Genomic DNA, 19,308 nt, shown 5'->3' on the forward strand with positions numbered 1-19,308 from the left:
CCAGTCCCACTGCTTGCCTCTGCCAGCACATAAGCAATGAACCCACCATAGGAGAAGATGTGAGAGCAGCAGCGTGGCCTCCGTTGTGAATTTGGGAGAACAGTTATTATACAGCAGATGATATGTAAATAACAAAATTTTCAAAATAAAGTACATATCTATTTGGGGGTAATGGGCTCGTGTCAAACTAACCAAACAACTTTATGCTGGAGAAAAATAGAAAAAACAAAACAAAACACATTTATAGCAACCATCTGTGCCAAGCTAGGGATCAAACAGACTGAAATAAATCCATTTCATTGTTCACTTTTGATGGATTTCACTGACATCCCTGTTGCGTTTACAAGAAAATTGCATGCACAAAATATAATTCATGGTTCTCCTAAAATGTCTGTATTTCAGATTATATTTTATAGTTGATGTCTCATTTGTTTGACACAAGACCCATGTTGGATAGAGAAGAAGAAAACCAGACAGCCATCACAGAATTCATTCTCTTGGGATTTGGGAATCTCCCTGAACTGCAGCCTCTTCTTTTTGTCCTCTTCCTGATTGTCTTTATTATGTCACTAACTGGGAACCTCCTGATCGTTTTGCTTATTGTGGCTGATCAGCAACTTCACACTCCCATGTACTTCTTCATTGGAAATTTATCCGGCATGGAGACTTGCTACAGCTTGATTATCTTACCCAAAATGTTGGCCAGTTTGATAATTGGAGAGAGAAGCATTTCTGTCCGTGGGTGCATAGCCCAATTTTATTTCTTTGGTTTGTGTGCTGCTATAGAAACCTATCTCCTGGCAGCAATGTCCTATGACCGCTACCTGGCTATATGTAGACCTTTTCACTACAGCACCATTATGCATGGAAGGTTCTGTGTTCAGCTCATGGCTGCAACATGGGTTAATTCTTTGCTGGCTAACTTCATTGTGATCATCATGATGGCTCAGCTATCCTTCTGTGGTCCCAATGTCATAGATCATTACTTCTGTGACTTCATCCCAATTGTAAAACTGTCCTGCAGTGACACAAGCATGGTTGAAATCACCGCCCTTTTCTTTAATTTCAATTTTAATGTTGCCCCATTCTTATTGACTCTCACATCCTATGTTTGCATCATTGCCACCATCCTAAAGATCCCATCCACCACTGGAAGGAAAAAGGCCTTCTCCACCTGCTCCTCTCATCTAATTGTGGTTTGCATATTTTATGGCACTTTAATCATTGTCTACATGTTGCCTGACTCCCCGACTCTGAGAGGTCTGAATAAAGTCTTCTCTATTTTCTATACCATCTTGAATCCTTTGGTCAACCCTCTCATCTACAGCTTGAGAAACCAAGAAGTTCACAGAGCCCTAAGACGAGTTTGGAAGAAATTGACCATCTCTTGGAAGGCATGATCTGAACTCTTTCCTTTCCATTAAATTTATCAGCTAGTCAAAGTATTCATGTATGCAGAAACCTGGCTCCAGTGGGAACTTTCTTCTTACCGTGAATAGTGTGTGTGTGTGTGTGTGTGTGTGAATTATAATTAGGATCAGTGCAGGAGCAAATTCGGATTCCTTCACATCATCCTCTGGTCCTGATCTTCTGCTCTCCATTTTCCTGTCTGGCTAGCTATTTGTTAAAGAATTATCAACTACTCAACAAAAGCAAATTATGTAATATACATCAGATCTAGGTTCGCTGTTAGTTTTATTTAGGTGGTTTTTTAAAAAAAGATCATTTCTTTTTCACAGAAATGCACACTCAAGTCATATCCCTGTTTGTCTATATGTACTCCCATATTTTGCAGTCTTTTTAATGGGCTGAATCCAACCAAGTTCTACTCAGAATAGATCCACTGAAATTAATGGATGTAAGTCTGTCAGATTCATTAATTTTAATATATTTCTTCTCAGAACTAATGTTGGGTTCAAGTCCATTTTTTTGTCATGATCATTTTCTTTCAGGAACTGGTGTTCCTGATATTTGCAATTCTGCAGTTTCTTGAGCTCTTCTGTGACTTGGGGTTCAGTGATCACTTAGAGAAAAGTGAATGGGAAATCATCAGTCTCAAGGAGAAGGAAAAGGTGGTAACCCCCAGGTATATAGGAAAAGAATAAGAGTTCTCAACCTGGTCTATCAACAACTGGTGCAGCTTCCTTCTGTAGTCTGGTGTGTGCGTGTCTTCTTACCTCTTTCCTATATGCGGCACACAACCATGACTTAGGTGACCCATATACCCTTCAAAGTTCTCTCCTTCGTGCCTTACTAACTTCTGAGTTCCATTGGACTGGGACACGAATATGGCAGAGAAACTTCCCAGTTATGTCCAAGCTTTAACATTCCTTCCCTGGGGAAGTTCATTCTTTCCTCTGCTACTTGGCCTTCCAGTGTTATGTAATGACTTTTCTTACCTACAAGACATTTGATCTGCCAAGTTTATCAGTGTCAGTGATAGTACCTGCCATCTTTTCTCTTGCATATTGATGTTTTACAGACATGTGTTTTTAGGGTTCATTATGGTGTGAGCATTGTTGTTGTTTTTTGAATGACAAGCTAACCATGTTTATAATTCGTATGATGAGCTTTTTCTTGCTTTGTATCCCTTCATTATTATTATTATTATTTTAATCTAGCTGCTGCATTCATGGATGTGATTCTTTTTATTAATATTATTATATATTTTATTGAAATTGATCTATATTATATTATATATTATATTATATTATATTATATATATTATACTTATCTTTTATATTATGATATCTTTTATTAAAATTGATTATTTGTATTTGCTTGTCTTGGATGTGTTTCTCTGGAAAGACAGGATATAAATTTGTTAAACAACAATAAAGAAAGGATAGCCTCTCTCTGCCCCCAGAACCTCCTGTCCAATACAAGACTCAATCTCCATTTGTATTTTTTGCTGCTTCTATTCCCATACCAGCTACCAACAATATCCTCATCTTCCTGCCCTACCTTGGTCTCATAGTACAAACTGATGCCCAGCTATAATACATAGTAGCTGAATTTTAAAGGGAGCAGCTAATAAGATGCATGCAAGTGAGAGAAGTGACCGCTAGGAGGAGCGGAAGGCAATTTGTGTGTAAGACTTAAAGGTAGATGAAAAGACACAGAGATCCCAAGTGCATCAAACTCTGGAGTACAGGGGAAAGGTGACTGCAGTCTCATGGAGGAAGAATTAATATCAGGATTTCCTTTGGGTTTAAAAGGTTGGTTGCATCATAAATGTTTTCTACACAACCAGAAAATCAGAAGCACGTCCCCAGACTTGCTTCTTTTAAGCTATTGAAAGAAGCTGCTTCAGAGGCACTCATTTTGCAGCTGAGACAATGAAGTTACAGCTCGTTGTTTTTCAACACAAATTCAGAGAAATCCTCTCCTACGGTACCTGTACTAATCCTGGTACTAATCATTGAATGCAGATAATAAGGGAAGTACTATATCTGCACACTTTATCTTAATTATCTTTCAAAACCCTGACTAACATTCAGAACCAAAATCCAAAATTTTTGGAAAAGATAGCAGAAGTGGAATGTGGCTCCTGTTAATTTAGGGTGCAATTATATACAGGGTGGAAGATCATGTGCATGGCATTGTTCCCCTTTTGGGGAGCTGTTTTAATAAAAAGTTCTCCTCCCCAATGGTTTCAATAGTAAGGAAAATACATAAACCAGTTCGAAGACTGATGTGCTTTCCTCCCAGTTCTGATGTGAGTGTTGGGGAGTGCAGATACAGATTCATTGACTATACAACCTATGTGTGTGTGCAAACAACAATTGAAAACATATACAGTTATCCACATGTACACATGTTTGTACACGAGCTGTACAAAATTAACAAGTGTACACTTTTTCACACAAACACCTGTACATGTGTAGAAATAGCTTGTACTTGCATCCAGGGCAATGTGTTTGTATTTTGTGTACCTATACTTCAGGGGAATGGGAGGACTTTGGAACCAGAGTTTAGCCTGATCCATTTCCAACACGACTCCAGAAGCCCTCCTTTTTTGCTTTGTCTGATATTGGAGCAACAATTATGGGGGAGGGGGGCAAAATTTGGATGGAAGCAGGAGTGGCTAGACACTGCTAAGGATGGAAGAATCTGTCTAATTTGGTTTTCTCAGCTTCTAATTTTTCCACTTTTACATTCAGTTCACCACATATCTGCAGCAATCTGTATTTCTTAAGAAAAATCCCAATGAAGATTGTTCTGCATTTTTGTGTCTATTTCTTATAGACACATTTCAGCCAGCAATATAATGCAATTGTGTATGGTACTTCCACAAATCTACATTATTATTTTTTGCACACTTTACCATAATACGTGCATATTTGTGAACACCGTTTGGATAACCACATCACAAAATTTGGATGGTATGGGAGGATGGCTATGTGTTGATTTTCATATTATACCAGAAAGTGTGAATTTGATAAATTTAGCATTGAATGTGAAACGAATCAAATTTCCACGCCATTCCTACCCTCCACCCATGGATTTCACTCTCAATGTGCACCTCTGTATTAATATCAGTGCTCTGATTATGTTATAGGGCTGGCTTGACCTCAATTGGATAAAGACAATGTGGATGAATGAAGAAGGAAACCAGACAGCAGTCAAAGAATTCATCCTTTTGGGATATGGGGATCAGCCTGAGCTTCAGCCTTTGCTTTTGTCCCTCTTCCTCATGATTTATGTCTTGACGCTAACAGGGAATTTCCTCATCATTTTGCAAGTTGTGGCTGATCAGCACCTTCCATAGCTGCCAATTCCCCCGTATTCCCCGGGAAACCCCCGTTTTTCCAGCTGTTCCCAGCTGGAAAAACACATTTTTTTGTTCCCCCCCCGGTTTACTTACCGGCCGGGGGAAGTTCCTTCTGCGCATGTCTGGAGTCTCTGGACATGCGCAGAAGCTATTTCTGGCGTGGCGGCCATTTTGGAACTGGGCAGAGCATGCTTAGAAGCGACTTTCAATGCTGCTCTGCTCAGTTCCAAAATGGCCACAGCGCGACTTCCAGCACGGCGGCCATTTTGGAACTGGGCAGAGCATGCTCAGAAGCGACTTTCGATGCTGCTCTGCCCAGTTCCAAAATGGTGGCAGCGCTACTTCCAGTCTGCCGATCCCTTATTTTTCTGTCCTCTCCCCCATGCTTTTTAACATCTACATGCAGCCGCTGGGAGAGATCATCAGGGGGTTGGGCTGTGTGTTCATCAGTATGCAGATGATACCCAGCTCTACCTCTCTTTCAAATCAGAACCAGTGAAGGCGGTGGAGGTCCTGTGTGAGTGCCTCGAGGCGGTTGGAGGATGGATGGCAGCTAACAGGTTGAGGTTGAATCCTGACAAGACAGAAGTACTGTTTTGGGGGACAGGAGGCGGGCAGATGTGGAGGACTCCCTGAGCCTGGATGGGGTAACTGTGCCCCTGAAGGACCAGGTGCGCAGCCTGGGAGTCATTTTGGACTCACAGCTGTCCATGGAGGCATAGGTTAATTCTGTGTCCAGGGCAGCTGTCTATCAGCTCCATCTGTTCCGCAGGCTGAGACCCTACCTGCCTGCAAAATGTCTTGCCAGAGTGGTGCATGCTCTAGTTATCTCCTGCTTGGACTACTGCAATGCTCTCTATGTAGGGCTACCTTTGAAGGTGACCTGGAAACTACAACTAATCCAGAATGTGGCAGCTAGACTGGTGACTGGGAGCGGCCGCCAAGACCACATAACACCGGTCTTGAAATATCTACATTGGCTCCCAGTACGTTTCCGAGCACAATTCAAAGTGCTGGTGCTGACCTTTAAAGCCCTAAATGGCCTCGGTCCAGTATACCTGAAGGAGCATCTCCACCCCCATCGTTATGCCCGGACACTGAGGTCTAGTGCTGAGGGCCTTCTGGTGGTTCCCTCATTGCGAGAAGTCAAGTTGCAGGGAACCAGTCAGAGGGCCTTCTCGGTAGTGGCGCCCGCCCTGTGGAACACCCTCCCATCAGATATCAAAGAGAAAAACAGCTACCAGATTTTTAGAAGACATCTGAAGGCAGCCCTCTTTAGAGAGGCTTTTAATCTTTAATTTATTATTATTATTATTATTATTATTATTATTATTATTATTATTATTATTCTGTTGGAGTGGCCGGGGAAACCCAGCCAGATGGGTGGGGTATAAATAAATTGTTGTTGTTGTTGTTGTTATGACTATGTGGCAATATGTAGACCTTTGCTTTATGCTTCCATCATGAATGGAAAACTATGTTGTCAGCTTATGGCTGGGACATGGAGAAACGGTCTGTCCTTTAACTGCATATTAGTATGCCTCCTGGTTCAGTTATACTTTTGTGGGCCCAATGTCATTTATCATTACTTATGTGACCTTGCCCCAATTGAGAAACTCTTGCAGTGACACTAGCAGGACTGAGCTCTTCACCTTTTTCTTGGCCTTCCTTTACCTCTTTACCCCATTCCTGCTGACTTTCATATCCTATGTTTGCATTATCACCACCCTCCTGAAGATTCCACCTGCTGTTGGGAGACAAAAAGTGTTTTTGACCTGCCTCTCATCTCATGGTGGTTTGCATTTTTTATGGGTCACTAATAATTGTGTACATGTTGCCCCGATTCTGAGAGATCTCAATAAAGTATTTTCACTCTTCTACACCATCCTAAATCCCTTAATCAATCCTCTCACCTACACTTCGAGAAACAAAGAAGTTCACAAAGCCTTAAAGACTGTATTTGGTAGATTAACAGTTCATTCAAGACTTTGCTTACCTCCATCCTTTAAGTTCACCAGCCATTGAAGACCCTTGGCCATGGCTTATGAGAGTAAGATGTGAGAGGCTGTGTAATGGAGTGTTTACAGCAAGGCTGTTTACAGAAGAAAAGTTCCATCAGCCTAAATAAATACCGATCTTCACTTGGGAGGCAAAACCCTTTTTTGGACTGCTCTTCTCATTTCGGCTTGCATTTTTTATCGCACTGTAATAATTTTTCACATGTTACCCAACATCCCAGATCTGAGAAAGCTTAGTAAAGTATTCTGCACTGTCCTGACTCCCTTGAGGAATCTCCTCACAAAACCCTAAGAGCTGTTCATAGCATGTTACTATTTATTGCAAGAATTCACCTGACTCAATTCCTTTCCTTACGTTTAAAAGCTGGTCAAAAGTTGTGAGGCATACGTGCCAAACTACTCCATTCATTTCCTTTGACTCAATATGCGTTGCTAGCATTATCGCATGTTGTGAGTCCACTAGTTTATCTGACTGTACCTTCATTTCTTATTTCTTACTAGCTCTTGTGTTATGACTTTTGGCTGAGCAACAAAGTGTTGGTTTTATGTATAAAACCAATAGAATGTAGGTCATCTGTGTTATAAGGAACAAATCCTGGATCCCATCTTATCTTTGTAGCCCTGAGTAGATTGCTGTAATATGTGTAAATGAACAAAAGGAGGGTCTGTCTGGGCTTGTATATCCCAACATTCACATTAACATTGGAGCTTCATTCAGCAGTTTAATCTTCTGCCTCATGTTAGCTCACTCTACCTTCCACTGCCAGGCAAATTGGGTCCTCCCTAAACAGAGGGCATGCATTGCGGTGGAACCCGGCAATCAGGCCTTGTGTTGTGGGTGGGATCATTAGAGCACCAACAACACCCTAATGCTGTTCCCTCGAATCTGGGAGCAATTGGGCTAGTGGGACGCCAGTCAAAGCAGTTTGAGGGACTGCTACTTAAGCGCTGCACATGGCAGACTGCCCCAGAACTGCAGCACATGTTGCCTGCAATTAGAGGACAAACAAGCTTGCATTCATTAGACATTTCATCTTTGCCTTTCAGAGTCATACTTTTGTTGAAATGTTATGTTGTGAACCACCCTGAGATCTATGGGTATAGGGCAGTATACAAATTTAATTAATTAAAAGTGGGAAACCTATTAACATAATTTTCTCTAGGTGAGATGGAGCCCAGCAGTATTTCTTGTGCTGAGGACTATAAATTGGGACAAGCAACAGCTTTAAATGGAAGGGAGGAGGATTAGATCACTATGCCTATTACAGCATTCAATACATGGCAACATATTCCAAAGAGACAAGTTTCAGAGAAAGGTGTGAAGTGCAGATGGAGGACCACCTAGACCTACACAATCAAGTAACTTGGCTAGCCCAAATTGCAATTCAGCTTTCACCCTCCCTTTCAGATTAAATCCCATCCATTCAGTGTATAATGTATAGTGAATGTTCTTGAACCATGTGAAATTTATTGCTTCTACCTGAGAATACTCAGGAAATATTGGAGGAAATCCTGCAAAATCAAACTCTGCATGTCAAATCTCTCTGTCTTCTTGTAAAAAGCAAACACTACTCTGGCTTTCCATAGAAATGTGCCAATATGTGTTGATTAAAATACACACACACGAACAGACATGAGCACAGACGTGCCAGATATAATTTTAATCTTAGTAATGTTTTTTTTTTAAAAAAAATTGTTCTCCCTCACCTATGTTTTTAGCTGTTATTATTTTATCTGTAAGCCACCTTGAGTCTTTGTCAGGGGAAAAGGCAGGATATAAATAAATATACTAAAAATATTATTAATATATTGATATAATCAAAATCCCCAATGACTTTAAGGGGACTTATTCCCAGGAAAGTGTGCACAGGATTGGATCCTTCCAGAACAATCCTATGCATGTGTATGCCAGGAGGTCTTACAAATGAGTAGAGAAGTTATTTCCATTGAATTCAGCGGAGATTACTCTGAGGTAAGTTGGCACAAGATTGCAGTCATGATAACAGAGAACATAACCACATAGTGGGGATGAATAAGGGTTGAACGAGAGATTGAAATGGCACACAGATATGGCCTTTTAGGCTGGCATTTGAAATTTTTCATATTGGTTTAGTTCAGTGGTAGGGTATGAATGACCCATTAGATGTTGTTGGACTAAAACCCTTCCAATTCGAGACCATATTGGTCAACAATATCTAGAGAGCCACTGTCCTTTAGCATTGATAGAGATGGAGGCCAATTCAGTAGGTAACTTAGCTGCCAAGTATCCCGTTTTTCATGGGAAACCCCCAGATTTTAATCCATTTCCCACTGTTCTCCCGAATAGAGAAAAATCCCGGAAATCCCCCGAATGTCCTACCTGCCAGGGAGCCTCCAATTTGGGTGCCGCTAGGGCACAGGAAATCGGGCAGAGCGGCACTGGAAGTCGCTTCTACGCATGCCCGGCAGCCATCTTGGTGACGGCTGCATGGCGGCGGCCGTCACCAAGATGGCCGCCGCCATGCGGCCACCACCAAGATGGCTGCTGGGCATGCGTAGAAGTGACTTCCGGTGCTGCTCTGCCCGATTTCCGGTGCCCACACATGGGTAGAGCGGCCCCGGAAGTTGCTTCTACGCAACTTCTGGTGCCGCGCCGCTGCTGATCCCACATTTTTCAGCAGGCAACTTGGCAGGCATGGTAGGTTAATGCAAGTAATTTGGTGTTGTTCTATTAACAGCCATGGCAAATACACATTCTACAATTTAAAAAACCATGGTTGATTTCATATCTTCACGAGCTACCGTACAATTATTCCATAATAATTTTGATTATGGATCAACAGGTCCATGAAAATACCCATCAGATCCACCTGCTGAAAAGTGTGCCACAACAACTGCAGAAGTGGAAAAAAATATATGCTGAAGAACTGAATTGTAATATGCACATTAATGTGAGGAGCTCAGAGGTATTTGCAAATGTGAGATCCTCACATCCCCATTAATGGCAAATCCTTTCTCAACCCTTCAACTATGTGTATTTCTGCATACTTCACCAGCTCCGGCACAGCATTGCAAAGCTACAAAACTCTGCTGCTGAATTTTCTGACAGATCTGAACAGAGCTTGCTTCACCTCCCTATTTCTCAAGCTGTATACGAGGGGGTTCAGCATGGGAATCAGGATGGTGTAGAACAGAGAAAACATTTTGTGTAGTTTCTTCAGTGTTTCTGTTTCAGGGACTATATAGACAAGGAATATTGACCCATAGAAAAGTGACACAACAATCAGATGAGAAGAGCAGGTGGAGAAGGCCTTTTGCTGCGCTACCTTGGATTTCATTCGCAAGACAGTGGAAATAATGCAGCTGTAGGAAGCCAATGTTAGTAGAAAAGGGGGTAATGTCACAATCAGCCCTAGTATAAAAACTGCAGTTCTTACTATGTGGGTATTGCTACAAGACAGGTTTGCCACAGGATACACATCACAAAAGAAATCATCAATTTCATTGGGCCCACAGAATGTGAGCTCTACCATGAGAGATGTTATGATAGTGTTGGTTAACAGGCCACTTATCCAAGAAGTGAATGCTAACTGGAGGCAAAGTCTACCATTCATAATGGTTGAGTAGTGCAGAGGTTTGCATATTGCCAAATACCGGTCATAGGACATCATGGCCAGAAGATAACATTCCGTAGCTGCCAAGAAACCAAAGAAATAGTATTGTGTGATGCACCCTTTAATGGATATGGACCTATCCCCAGTAAGGAAACTGACCAGCATCCTGGGGAGGATGGTTGAAATGTAGCAGGTCTCCAAGAAGGACAGGTTCATGATGAAGAAGTACATGGGGGTTTGAAGTTGCTGGTCAACCACAACCAGAAAAACAATTAGGAGGTTTGCAACAAGAGACAAAGCATAGATGGCAAAAAACAATGCAAAGAGGAAGAATCGCAGTTCAAGGAGATTACCAAATCCCAGAAGGATGAATGTTGTAGTGCTTGACATATTTTTCTTTATTTCTTTTTGATGATCAATTTCAACATCATCCTGAAATAAAATTTGACAAGTTTTAGTGAGTTTGGACACCAACCCCTCCCGTTTCACCATCCACTGATGTTTGGATCTAAAGTTGGCAGGATACAGGCATCCAATATGGTTTACACAGGCTGTATTATTTAAAAATAATGGTCATGGAGTATCATATGTTTTAAAAGCTCTGTCATGACCCTACTTCTTTTACTTTGAAGTACTTCTCGCACAGAAATGGTTAGAGTTAGGGCCAGTAAGAAGGGCTGATTTGTAGAGGTGAGGCATTTGGAGAGAAGGATAGTGCTTAACAACAGTGGTGGAGCTTCATGCTCTGGCCCCGGGGGCAGGGACGGGGCTGGTGCCCATTTTGGGAGCGGGGCGCGCCTCCTGGAGGGATGGGGCATGCGTTCCAGGGGTGGGGCGCGCCTCCCGGAGGGGCGTAGTGCACAATCCGGGGTGGAGCGTGCCTCCTGAAGGGGCAGGGCACGCGTTTCATGGCCGTGGCGCACGTTCCGGGGGGGCGCGCCTCCCGGAGGGCCGTAGCGTACATTCCGGGGCATGGCACGCCTCCCGGAGGGGCGTGACACGCGTTCTGGGGTGGGGGCGAACATTTTGGAGATGGGGCGGGCACCTGCGATGGCACCCCTTGGAGCCTGCCGCTCGGGGCGGCCCGCCCCTACTGCCCCTATCTTCCTACACTCCTGCTTAATCATTCCCTACCTGTGGCTTTCCCCTGTTTCCTCCCTGAAACTAGGCAATATTCCCAAAGCTGGGATTCCAGACCTATGTTGCTACCCTTCCCACTAGGGATAGTGGTGTAATGAGAAAGTAAGACTGTACAATCCTGATAAGGGGTGGTATCTCCTTCAAAAGTATGAGGGGGTGTGTGTACTGTTTTGGTGCTTCCAGATAATACAAAATATTTTCCCTGGAAGTAGACAATGGGAAATCACCAGCTTGTAAAGCAGGCATGGCCAAACTTGGCCCTCCAGATGTTCTGGGACTACAACTCCCATCATCCCTAGCTAACAGGACCAGTGGTCAGGGATGATGAGAGTTGTAGTCCCAAAACATCTGGAGGGCCAATTTTGGTCATGCCTGTTGTAAAGATTGCCTTGCGGATCACCTAGTCCACCACCACCCCTTCAATCAGGGAAAGATCTGCAATGCAGATGTTACAAAGTGTGTGTCCGAACTCACATGTGTTCCCAGCACTCATATGTTTTCCAACATACACCCCAAAGAGGTTTAGGATCTTCTGTTGAAGTTAAAATATGATTTTGCTGTGAATATGTGTTTCTACCCTTAACTGTATACCCCAAGATGTTCATGCACCAGAGGAATGAAGAAAGGTTGGTTTATTGCATGAAATGAAAGGGACAGTTTCATTAGTTTACCCTGGCCAGTTGGTAGTTGAAAGGACATGACCCTAGTGAGAAATGACTAACTTGCTACCTATGTTTCCTGAATCACAAGTTTACCTTGGAATAAGGGAGTGTTTTCTCTGTGGAACACCATACTTTCCTACAGGATGTTGTAATCAAACTTTGCTGGTAACAGTGTGCTGATATTCACAGTAAGTATTAGGACACACACTGTTACACAGGATGCAAGCACAGCACTGACAACAGATGTATGCCCAGTCTGTGCTTAAAAAATACAGGATAGAGCAGGATTTCCCATGGCAGTCTGTTTGTTTTTAAATTTTCCAATCAATCAATCAATCAATCAATAATAGGCTTTGCATACTGCTTGATTGTAAGACAACCTCTTAGCAGTTTACAAAAGCATGAAATAAAACATTAAGATTATCTGTAAAACAGCTAAAAGCAGGTATTTAAAAACAGTGTAAAGATGACTGAAATCATCAATAGCTAAAAAAGAAGACACTTTTTTTGCTACATATCTGAGGAGGCTTGGCTAAATAAAGAAATTTTAGGCAGGCATTGAAAAGAGTATAGCACAGATACCTGTCAGATATAAGTAGGTTGTGCATTCCAAAGTATAGCCGCTGCTCTATATTTTTTTACAATATTGATTTCTTACAAGTATGGAACACATGTTCTTTAGCACCTTCAACAGTGCACATTCCACAAAGCTAAATATTCAAGTTGGTACATATGTTCCACTATGAAACAGCTCTTATTTCACAGTTTCTTCTCATGTTTAGCTAAAATCTTCTTCCCTGTAATTTCTATTACTTCTGGTCCTACATTTTGGAACAACGGAGAACAATTCTGCTCCCTCGTCTCTGTGTTATACCTTTAAACATTTGAAGAGAGCTATCACATATTCCCTGCTTTCTTTTTCTTTTTCAGGCAGCATTCAACCACATGTGCACTACAGGATTTCTAGTCAATCACTTGGAGTGAGTGTTAAACATACAGTAGCCAGGCAATAGCCAACCTCTTCTTTTTTGGCTGGAATTGGAGAATGAAAGAAAATGGGCCTGGTGTGATGCAGCCATTGGGGGGGGGGACTCTGGTAATCAGTGAAGTCCCACTGCTGTCATCTCTATTAATACAATCACTATTGTATTAACATTTACATTATTTTCATTATTTTAACTCTGAGCACCTAGTCCTGGAGTTATTTTCTGTGAAATTCAAAGTGTTGCCTCCAATATTGCAAAGAGTTTAAAATTAATTGCTTCAGTAAAATATCTCATTTCATATGCTTGCCAACTCTATGGCTTTCTTAATAAACTTTAGGACTGAGCAACACTATTGTATAATATACACTATATTTTGTAAAATAATAAAGGGAGAAAGAAAGAAAGAAAGAAAGAAAGAAAGGGGAAGGTACATTGAGTAAATGTCAATCTGAACAAAAATGAGAACAAACAGATTCATGGAGCACATTTTTCACTTCCCATCAGACAGCTCCACAGTTCCAAATACAGCACATAGGGATGAAAAGCTAATGCATAAATATTTACCTCAAAAATGATTATATTTCTAGGTGGAATTTCTGGTGTGTTAGATTCAGGTTCCATTGCTAAAAGACAAGTCTCTGTTTTGCTGCTTCTCTAGCCTAACAATCTTTGCTTCAGGTGGATGTTATGGAGTCTTGCTTCCTTACAGTATCAGAATATCAGTGTGCTCTTCTACAAGCTCCTAATTTGCCTTGCTTCTATTTATTAGAAAAGTATCAGCAGATGAACTTATTCAAATATGGTTAAATAATCAAGCACATTTATCTCTGCAGATGGATACTTGCAGTTACTGGGGGGATGGCACTGATCAATTTTTTTCTATGCTTGGCTCTATGTATCAGTAATTCTGGGAGTTACGCCAAACATCTAAAACTATTAGCATGGTAAGGCTCACATAATAGGATATCAACGCTAGTCCAACCAAATGAACTAGAAAAACGTTCTCAGATGGGGAAAGTTACAGGTTCACTTATGCCAGGGGGAATTCATTTTATTGATTACATGTTACTCTTCCAAAGCCTGGTCTTGATGTTACCAAACAGATTTGTTTTCTTTATTTTTATTTTATGCAAATATAACAACATGAATAGAAGTAAAAAATAAAGATAGCAGGATCTGACATTGACAATAAGCATATTACACCAATCCTAATATAAACATATAGATTAACATACACAATCCATGTGTCCAAAAAGGTATCTAAACAAGACTGACAGTTAGAAGCTTTGTGCTCAATCATAAAAGGGGCAATGAGGTCTTCAGATCACTGAAGATGTTGGATGTTTGTCCTTCCAACCTTGAAATATAGGTGTCTGATCCAGCATAAGAGTTTCCAGAATCTGCTTCTGCTGTCCATTTGCATCCTCTCCCCAGTGACGCAGGTGGCACTGTGGTCTAAACTACTGAGCCTCTTGGGCTTGCCAATCATAAAGCTGGCAGTTTGAATCTGTGCAATGGGTTAACTCCCATTGCTTTGTCCCAGTCATTTGTTGTCGATAGCAATCATGGTGCAATACAAAGTTCACATTTGTAAAAATTATGGGTCCATGTCACAACAGGCTACAAGTGTTTCACAATTACAAAATCTTTCTGTATGCTTCACCAGATCCATGAAGACATCCATCAGATCCATCTACTTGGAATAATGCCACAACAACTGGAGAAGTGGGGAAAACTGGTAAACAGCTAAACCACAATTGACACATTAGACTTGAACGGTTTGAATCAGGAAATCTTAATGATGAATTTGGCACATATAGTTTCCTCAGACATCATCAAACATCCTTGATAATGTCAAATTCTTTCTCAGGACTTCCCCCACGTTTCTGTATCCTTCAACTTCTTTATCAAGTCATTTTGGAGCTATGAAACTCTATTGCTGAATTTTCTGACAGATTTAAGCAGAGCTTCCTTCATCTCTCTGTTTCTCAAACCGTATATGAGGGGGTTTAGCATGGGAGTCAGGATGGTGTAGAACAGAGAGAGGGTTTTGCGTAGTCTTTTCAGTGTTTCTGTTTCAGGTACTATATAGGCAAGGAATAATGATCCATAGAAGAGTGTCACCACAATTAGATGAGAAGAGCAAGTGGTGAAGGTCTTCCACTGGGCAGCTTTACACTTAATTTGTAAGACAGTGAAAATAATAAAGGCATAGGATGCCAAAGTTAGTAGGAAAGGGGGACCTGTTCCTATCACTCCTAAAATAAATGTTGCAAGTTTTACAAGATAAGCATTGTTACAGGAGAGATTTGCCACTGGATATACATCACAAAAGAAATGATCAATTTCATTGGGCCCACAGAATGTGAGCTTTAGCATAAGTAAAGTGACAATAGTGTTGGTCAACAAGCCACACATCCAAGAAGTGATCACCAGTCGGATGCAGAAGCTACCATTCATAATGGATGTGTAGTGCAGAGGTTTGCATATTGACAAATACCGATCATAGGACATCATTGCCAGAAGATAGCATTCTGTGGCTGCCAAGAAACCAAAGAAATAGTATTGTGTGATACATCCCATAATGGATATGGACCTATCCCCAGTAAGAAAACTGGCCAGCATCCTGGGGAGGATGGTTGAAATGTAGCAAGTCTCCAAGAAGGACAGGTTCATGATGAAGAAATACATGGGAGTTTGAAGATGCTGGTCAACCACAACCAGAAAAATAATCAGGAAGTTCATGACTAGAGATAAAGCATAGACTGCAAGCAACAATATGAACAGGAGAATTCGCAGTTCAAGTAGATTGCCAAATCCTAGAAGGATGAATGCTGAAGGACTTGATTGATTTCCTCCCACTGCTGTTTGCTGGTGATGACTGTCAACATCATTCTAAAACACAATTTTAAAAAATTAGCAAACTAATGTTGCCACATTTGTATTTGTATTTAAAGAGATATCTGCACCTCCACAATGGCTTTGGGAAGGGTAGATCTGTGGTGGAGAAGCAGCTGGAAAGAAGGGTGCTGGACCTTTTCCTACCTGCTCCTTTCTCATGTTTCCTCCCCCAACCCAATCATGATCGCAGCATCTTGGATTTGAAACCCATGCTATTTCTCTTCCCAATAGTTACAGAAATGGAATCATGAGAATAAGATTGGGGAATCCCATACATATTATATGTATGGGATATTGCTTTGTATGTCCCCCCAATAAAGAAATCTAACACAACAGAGAATCTCAGAACTGTAGAGTTGGGAGTTACCTTAAAGTCCACACCCCTAACTAGTATGGAATAATGGATTTTGTTTATTTTTTGCAAAGGGTGTTTAAGGATATAACCATGCAGACGGTTGAAGACACCCATCACATCTCTATTTCCAAACATGGCCTTTGTATGGTATGCTGATTCTATTATTGTTGTTCAATGCAATTCTTCCTAATATGATTTCTACAGCTGCAGTCTGAAATGGAACTAAATGGGTTAGAGGACACACAATTGTAGCCCTAGTCCAGTGCAATGCTTCAGCTATATGGAAGCCCATATGCAGGGCACTGGTATAGGTTAAACACTCCAAGAACCTGATCACATGAAAGAAACTTGCTGACCATAGAAAGGGGGGCTGTTCTAAAGCACATCATAGCAATAAATCCTGATGTAGACAATGTGTTGTCCACCAGAGGTTTGGGGCTACAATTCTTATCAGCCCCATTTAGAGATGGAGGAGAAAATTGATTTTAATGAGAAACTACCTAATTTAACACACACACACACACACAACAAAAACACAACTGTCCTTCAAAGTTCACACTTCTCCATATTTTGCAATATGGTTCTCATACCAAGTAATACAGTATATTAAAAGGAAAGTGTCACGGCATGAGCATCTTTGTTAAAACTGCATTCATTCCTCACCCCCCCCTCCGAAAAATATGTTTCTAGAAAAATATTAAATAAATGTCATGATAAAAATTCACAAATTGCTATGGAAATGTTGAGAACTAAATTTAAGAGTATAAAAATGAAAAACCGAGAGAAACTGAAATGGAAAGACTCATGTATCCCTCACCCCTGTACATATGACCAAGGGTCAGGGATAATGAGAGTTGTGGTCCACAATATCTGGAGAGCCCCACATGATCTATTCCTACACTACAGGAAAATATGAAGGATGAAAGGACCTGAAAGTGAGATTACTGGATACAGTTGAAGGAGATAGAGAGGGTTTGTGTGTGTGTTTAGTGGTGACTGGACATTTGCTTCCTCCCCTTCCTCACTACAGAGAGCAAAAATATGCCAATTTAAAAAATGATCCACACAATCTCATCCTTCTATGGAGTTTTATGGTTAATTATCCAGGATATTTCATGTGAAGTGATTAATAAATGAAATGGGGAGGGGAGAGAGAAAAGTAGCTGAACCAATACCTTGATTGTTGTAAAAATCATCAATATTTTTATTACACTAGCTTAGGAAACATTCTCCAATCCCAAAGCAAACTACATCTAGATTTTGATTTTTCTTCCAGAACAGTCTCACTGAATCAAACAAGGTAGCTCCAGATCCTTATTACCTATATTAAGTGAACAGAATTCTGGGTAAAAATCAGCAGCTTGGAAACTTCATTGATTGTGAGATTCCAAATGAAGATGAAGAATGTAACTGTCAAAACTACAAACTCAGTTGAGCCAGAACTGCAGTACATTCAAAATATTCAAATGTCATGAAATATTATTTAAACTATGAGTACCTAGCATTGGATTGAGAAAGCCAACATGTTATCCCCGGTCATCTGAAGAGTCTAAAATTGATCTGTCCAGTAAAAGATGGCTTTTCATACATTGTATGCATGTTTTCCTAATAAACCTTGTGACTGACCTATAAAGAGGAAGGCAACTTAAATAAATGCAATTGATCTGAACCAGTGCGTTTTTCCAGGGGGTACTCAAAACTATGCTGTACTGGCACCTCTTTTTGTTGTTGATAAGTGTGACACTTACAGTAACAATTTCATGGTGAGTACCAGCACCTATTTTTCTAGAAAAAATAACATTCAATTTTTGAACAATCTAAACAGAAATCAGATCAGACTTACTAAACCCACCTTTCACAGTTCACCATGAAATTGATAAGAGTTGCCATGAGTTTGAAATGGTATCTGTACACACCTGATAGAAGTATGGTGCCTATATAAACCATATTAAATTCTCATGAAATAAAAAAACCCTGTTCCAAGGATAGCACATGGGGATGAGAAACACTGCATATTTACCTCCAAAATTATTGTGTTTCTAGATGTGTTCAGCTCAGTTTCCATTCTTAGGATGCACAACTCTTCTGATTCCTTATTGTGCTTCCAAGTTTTGTTCCAGGTGGATGTTGTGGAGTCTTGTTCCAATCTTGCTCCCATCCACTAACAAAATATCAATGTGCACTTATTAAAGTTCAAATGTTCAAGAAGTCTGACTTTCATTTAGTAGCAAAATATCAGTAGGTACACTTATTAAAACACAGTTAAATAATCAAATACAAGTGCTTCAGTCACTAGATGTTTGCAATGAGTGGGAGAAATCACTAAGCAGTTTCTGCCTGTGTTTGGCTACCTATATTTGTTATTCTGGGAGTTATGCCAAGAGTCTTAAACTATTAGCATTAGCTGTTAAACTATTACCTCACATAATGGGATGTCAATATTGCAGACAAAGAGGGGGGAAGTTCTCAAACAGGGAAAGTTAGATGCTCACTCATGTCAAGAGGAATTTTCCGTCCTCTTCCAAGGCCATGTCTATTTAATTAATGGCACCAAACGGATATTAACATACACACACACTGTCTCAACAGGATGAAGTAGAATAGCCAAGCTACATTGAGACTTTAATTTTCAAGTGTAGGAGTATAAATGAATGAATGAAATAAAGTTGGATCATGGTGTCCTTGTGGATTTTCTGAAAAAATATATCATACTTGAGAGCTGGATCCACTGCCATATTTAGAGTAATCCCATTGGAATCAATGGAACTTATTTACTGATCTTATAATCTTTACACTAAGGATTGTGCCCAAACTGCTCTATTGAGAGCAAACTCTAACAGGCATAAGGCATGAGAAAAGACTGGATTTCTTAACATTAT

The 19,308-nt window shown here is 40.7% G+C and overlaps 3 protein-coding genes across 3 annotated transcripts; 1 reads left to right on the top strand and 2 right to left on the bottom strand.

The window, feature by feature from the left end:
* Positions 1-446: 446 nt before the first annotated feature.
* Positions 447-4,771, top strand: LOC148683845 (olfactory receptor 1f45-like). The gene is made up of 3 exons (XM_088655810.1): positions 447-1,394; positions 1,953-2,075; positions 4,562-4,771. The coding sequence occupies exons 1-3, from the start codon at positions 447-449 to the stop codon at positions 4,769-4,771; spliced, it is 1,281 nt and encodes a 426-aa protein (XP_088511936.1).
* Positions 4,772-9,645: 4,874 nt separating this feature from the next.
* Positions 9,646-10,823, bottom strand: LOC148683846 (olfactory receptor 10A7-like). The gene has a single exon (XM_088655499.1). The coding sequence runs from the start codon at positions 10,773-10,775 to the stop codon at positions 9,849-9,851; it is 927 nt and encodes a 308-aa protein (XP_088511625.1). The 5' UTR covers positions 10,776-10,823; the 3' UTR covers positions 9,646-9,848.
* A 3,532-nt stretch (positions 10,824-14,355) lies between these two features.
* On the bottom strand, positions 14,356-18,726 carry LOC118094847 (olfactory receptor 10A7-like). The gene is made up of 2 exons (XM_088655017.1): positions 18,450-18,726; positions 14,356-16,068 (listed from the first exon to the last, which is right to left on the bottom strand). Exons 1-2 carry the CDS (start codon positions 18,585-18,587, stop codon positions 15,097-15,099), a joined length of 1,110 nt encoding a protein of 369 aa, XP_088511143.1. The 5' UTR covers positions 18,588-18,726; the 3' UTR covers positions 14,356-15,096.
* Positions 18,727-19,308: the final 582 nt, after the last annotated feature.

The sequence above is a fragment of the Zootoca vivipara genome, chromosome 12, assembly GCF_965207765.1.
Source record: "Zootoca vivipara chromosome 12, rZooViv2.hap1.1, whole genome shotgun sequence".
In the NCBI taxonomy this organism is placed as follows: domain Eukaryota; kingdom Metazoa; phylum Chordata; class Lepidosauria; order Squamata; family Lacertidae; genus Zootoca; species Zootoca vivipara.